General features: G+C 45.7%; 1 protein-coding gene across 1 annotated transcript; it reads right to left on the reverse strand.

Moving 5' to 3' along the window:
- Positions 1–1991: 1991 nt before the first annotated feature.
- HES3 (hes family bHLH transcription factor 3) lies at positions 1992–4769 on the reverse strand. Its single transcript, XM_078640952.1, has 4 exons — positions 4701–4769; positions 3957–4052; positions 3194–3275; positions 1992–2677 (listed from the first exon to the last, which is right to left on the reverse strand). Exons 1-4 carry the CDS (start codon positions 4752–4754, stop codon positions 1992–1994), a joined length of 918 nt encoding a protein of 305 aa, XP_078497078.1. The 5' UTR covers positions 4755–4769.
- Positions 4770–5027: the final 258 nt, after the last annotated feature.

Below are 5027 nucleotides of genomic sequence, written 5' to 3' on the forward strand. Positions count from 1 at the left end.
CCGGAAACAGACTCTCTGAGCCAATCACAACGCTGCATGAGCAGCATCATAATTGGTCTGAGCAGCTTATGTGGCCGTTCAGGCAGTGCCTGGAGCCTGGACATGTTCTCTATCAGGCTGTGCATCAAAAGCCAGCTGGGCAGCATGCTAAGTGTGCATGACTGTTTGTCTAGCCCAAGAGGGCCGGACAACCAGTCATGCGCACTTAGGGGATACAAACCACTCCTCACTTTGCTCTGCCTCACCCGCCCAGACCTGGCTCCAGTCCCAAACAGAAAGATAAAATGATAGTAATGTCATGTTATTATCATTTTAGTTTCATTATTACACTGCTCAAATAGCAGTGGGGCGACAATTCGGAGGAGACGCCACTGAGTAATAGTGATTCTTCAGCAGCATAATTTGGAGATTTTACAAAAAAATTGTTTCTAGCACAACCTGATCAGAAATTACTAAAATGCTGCAATATGTGGTGTTGCACAGTGGAAGGCCTTTAACAAAAGTCGACTGCCCCCCTTTTAATTGCCTGTTGGTGTATTTGAGTGTTAAACTGTTACCAATACGGTGAAACCTTTTCTTAGACTGTGTTAACGTACAAAAAAAGACAAACTAGAGTAATGCTGCCACAAAATGTGCCTCATAATGAGGCATGATTTGCCTTTTGTTGGTGCGTAATTTAGTCAACCATGTCATATAATTTGGTCCTCCCCTGCCGCATAATCCCAGTGACTCCGCTCTTACTCGACCGAACGCTACTCATTTGATTGGCCTGTGGTTTGAAAAGCTGAGCCAATCCCATAAGGGACCCCAATTTCTGCAGCACGGGCGTTAACCACCCAAACTGCCAATCGTTTCTCCTATTTAGTGTATTACACATAATCCATTTTTTCATCTTAATTCAGTGGCCATTTTAAACACCGTTTTTAAAGAAAACGACAGCCTTAGTTAGTGTCGATTTCCGAAGGGCTTTTCTACAGTCCGAGAACGAAGGGTACATACCTAACTCGATACAAAACGTGTGTCTTGCTTTAGTAGTGCTGTCTCTTATTTAATGATACAGAGGTGACATTACAGGGGTTTGAGGTGTGTGAATGGCAAAGCAGAAGTTTTGGTCTACAGACCAAGACACTTAGGGCCTTGCCATCTATCTATTTGGCAGACAAAGGAAAGAGTTTGGTAAAAATCAATAAAGAATCAACACAGTTTCACATTCTTAGAGCCTTGTACATTTAAACGTGGAAAAGACACATTTCAGAGACAAATCAAAGCACTGCAAACGATACACGCAGATATTTAAGTCATTTTTATTTTAAATCGATTCTCAAAAGTGCACAGTACAGTTACTGGTTAATGATTAGAACACAACATGGTACACACAATTAAGAAGGGAGCATACAAGGACAATATGTGTCATTCCTTTTTGGGAATCAAATAATGGAAATGGTTGTGGTTCATCCCCACTCTCCAGAAAGTTCGTGTGCTGCTACAACCCGTTTTACAATGTTTTCAATACATGAGTACGTGCTTGTAGACGTGATACTAAGTATCCTCTGCTATAAAAGTCATCTTCCGCCATTTCTGTTTTTTATTGGGTATCACTTTGCATGCTGGTATTTGTAAGGCTGTAGCGACCCTGTTAACGAACAAACTACAGGTTCTGGACCCCAAAGTCCTGTTAGCTGAAAACTTAAGCCGCAGCTGACAAAGTACGATTATAGTGACATGTTATCATTTGGAAGTTATGATTTTGATGTCGGTGGTCTGCAGTGCATTGTCCAGTCCCTCTATGTTAGTCCAAAACAGATTTTTTTTCACAAGAAATTCTTCCACAACAAAAAAGGCATTTTTCGATTTAAGGCTACAACAACCTTTACTCCTGGTACATACAGGATTTAATAAACAAGTTATCTACACCAATATATAAACAACGTACAGTCGATCGGAACACATTCTTATAAAGAACAATAACCAGAGCTCCTCGAAGAACAGGACTACCAAGGGCGCCACACACTTTCAGCAGAATGCAGAGTCCTGTTACCAGCGTAAATGTGCTCTTGGGCACATGGCAGGCTGCTGGGGTTTAATAGCAGAGGTACTGAACTCAAAGGAAAGTCCATATTCAGTTCATGGGTCTGTGCCCGCATTGGAGCCTGCCTGGGGGGCGTTTGTGTGCTAACCCCATCTCCAGACTGGGCCCCGGCCCTCTTGTCCTTTCCCGCGCCCTGCTCCTCCAGCCCCAGTCTGCTCGCAGCCGGATGGGCCATGGATAAGGCCAGGGGGCTGTCTGTGGTCCTGAAGCTGGGGCTAGTTGGGGGCAGGACGCTCTCCGCGGTACTGATGCCCAGGCTAGCAATGGGGAGGGACCTGTGAGAGGCCATTCGGCTGGCGGAGGTCCTAAATCCAGGACTGGCTGCGGAGAGTGTCCTCTGAGAGGCCAGGCCGTTCTCTGGGGTTGTAAGGCATGGACTGGTTGCAAGGAGGATTCTCTGAGAGGCCTGCCCGCTGTCCGCGGTCCTGAAGACCGGGCCTGCTGCCGGAAGAGTCCTCCCGAGGTCCTGCAGCAAACGGAGGTACAGGGTCTCGCTGGCGTCCTCCGACCTCAGCAGGAACTGGCTGACGCCGTAAAGACAGCTCCGGAAGCCGGTCTGGTATTCAGCGCTCTTCAGCAAGGGGGCACCTGGGGAAAACAGGAAGAAGAAAAGAGGATTTAATGCACGCAGAAATGTGGAGATTGAAAGTTGGGCTCTGCTAACAGTAACCAAATAGCTCATCTCATCTGTAAGGTCTCGTGGCATATTTTGGGAAGTAAACGCCAATCGCAAAAGGCGATAAATTCGTTTGATTTCGAAAAATTCATTTGATTTAACCGGGAATTGCGATACATGCAATACCCTTTTGGAATGATATATAAATAACAGCTTTGGGTAGGAGTGCCGTCTCCTTTACAGTCTAGGCGGCTTTCAAGGGGTTTCGTGATAGGCTAAACTTCAAAAAAGACTCACATACACAGTTTCATTTCGGAAATTAATGCGCCTATCATATTTTAAAGCAAATTTGTATTTAAAAACGCACAAAAGTAATTGCACGAAATTATCACAAAATGTTATTATTATTGTTGTTATTTGATAATAATAATAATTTAATAGCTGATATATATATATATATATATTTTTTTTAATTTTTAGGAACTCACCTTGGGCAGTGCTCTGGATGTTCTTCAAGTACTTCACAGTCAGCTCCAGAATATCAGCTTTTTCTAGTTTGCGTTTCCTGATCTAAAAAAAAGACCCTATGATTAGTCAAATTCTTGATGAAAGAGAGTAGAGATAATCGGGAAAAGCATTCTGGAGAGCTTTACATCTGAGGCCTACTCTGGCGGCAAATCTCCGCTTCCCCTGGACCTTTAGAATTGCAAACTTCAGTTAATTCCTTTCTAAGGGCACCTCCTCTCGCTTTTGAAGCCTAATTTTGAGTGCTGACTTTTTTTCTGTGTTTTTTCCCCATATTCAGCCAAACGCAGTAACCTCATCACACTTCTGGGGCCAGGGTTCCTGCTATCTACCGTAAGTGTTCTAAAGGGCGCGAAACTCTGAATTACCCGACTTAAAACATACCATGTTCTGTTATAAGTGTCCTTAGGGCGTGCTCTAATGAGGTAGCTGAGTTTGGCTTTGCGAAATTTCGTTTTGTGCAGGCCCACAGCACCGAGGACATTTTGGCGAGTGTTTTTAAAAAAAAAATAAAACTAATATCTGCTGTCAGAGTGTACAATACACAGACATATGACACGCTTTGGCCAATAGTAGAGCTAAACATCCTCAGCATAATTCGTAAACTCAAAAGAAAGTTTACGTGCAGGGTATACACTTGTAAAAAAAACATTAAACCTCTGCATGCTGCTGGAAGTATCAATAGACATAAGTTATATTGTTAACTCGACGCGCTTCTGGACTTACATTCTGAGAGTAGTGTTTTTCTAGAAGAGTTTTCAGCTGCTCGAGAGACACGTTGATCCGGGCCCTCCGCTTCTTTTCCATGAGAGGTTTCGAAATCTGTGGGAAAGACGGGCAGTTAGTTATCAAAACATATATAAGACAACCTGTGTCAGCCACCAGCATTAATGAGTGAGCTATCTGGAGCTCACTGCCCCCCGCCAGTTCCAGACCCACTTTTTGTACAGACCCCACGCCTCATGCCAAACCCATTCTCATCTGCGGTCGGAAAAGCTAGCCTCACAGTGCCTCGGTTCTACAAATGTTTTTCTAAAGTTGCGCCTTATTAAATCGATGCATTTTGTTCGATCCTTGATGAGAAATCTGGCGCCGCGTCTTCTCTTTCTGACCCACCTTCCCAACCTTTTCCTGTCTCTCCGTGTCGCCTTCAGTGAGTGGGATATCAGGCCTCCGTAGCTCCCAGTTTCCCTCCAAGCCCACTTTCCTCAGCGCCTCCTGACTCTGCGCATCTCCTTCAGAGAATTAGGCACCCGACTTCATCACTCCACAGTTCCCGCCCAAACCCACCTTCTTAAGCTTGCTCCCGACACTATTCATAATACCCTCCATTGAGTGTGCCACCTGGCCCCTGAGACCCGAGTTCCCGCCATGGCCCACCTTCTTAAGCGTGCTCCCGACGCTATTCATAATACCCCTCATTGTGTGTGCCACCTGGCCCCTGAGCCCCAAATTCCCGCCCTGACCCACCTTTCTGAAGCTGCACCGCTGGCTCTTCTCGGGCGCGTCGGTGCTGGTACCCATGGTCTGCGGGGGACAGTCGCGGTCACTGGCTGCCCTGAGTGAAAGAATCTCCGAGTGAAGGAATGCGGGGCTTATATGTGGCGCTCGTTTTACATGTGAATGCAGCCTGTGCCCTGTGACCTGCCGCCTCTATAATACGGCACCAACAATAGCAGCCCATTCAGCCCCTTTGAGCATCTGCAAGGGAAGAAACTTTGTTCGCCCCTGAAAGCAGTGGCGGCTTTGACCAATCAGAAGCCAGGAGGATGCAGCGTACAAAATCTCCATTCAGAT

This window comes from Lissotriton helveticus, chromosome 5_1 (genome assembly GCF_964261635.1).
Source record: "Lissotriton helveticus chromosome 5_1, aLisHel1.1, whole genome shotgun sequence".
Taxonomy (NCBI): domain Eukaryota; kingdom Metazoa; phylum Chordata; class Amphibia; order Caudata; family Salamandridae; genus Lissotriton; species Lissotriton helveticus.

What these genes read in the sequence shown, in the direction of transcription:
- HES3 (XM_078640952.1), bottom strand. Translation starts at nt 4,754, where the DNA reads ATGGGTACCAGCACCGACGCGCCCGAGAAGAGCCAGCGGTGCAGCTTC. An exon ending in AAAAACACTACTCTCAGAAT is followed by an intron (nt 3,276 to 3,956) that starts GTAAGTCCAGAA and finishes TCTTTTTTTTAG; the next exon opens with ATCAGGAAACGCAAACTAGA. An exon ending in CATCCAGAGCACTGCCCAAG is followed by an intron (nt 2,678 to 3,193) that starts GTGAGTTCCTAA and finishes TGTTTTCCCCAG; the next exon opens with GTGCCCCCTTGCTGAAGAGC.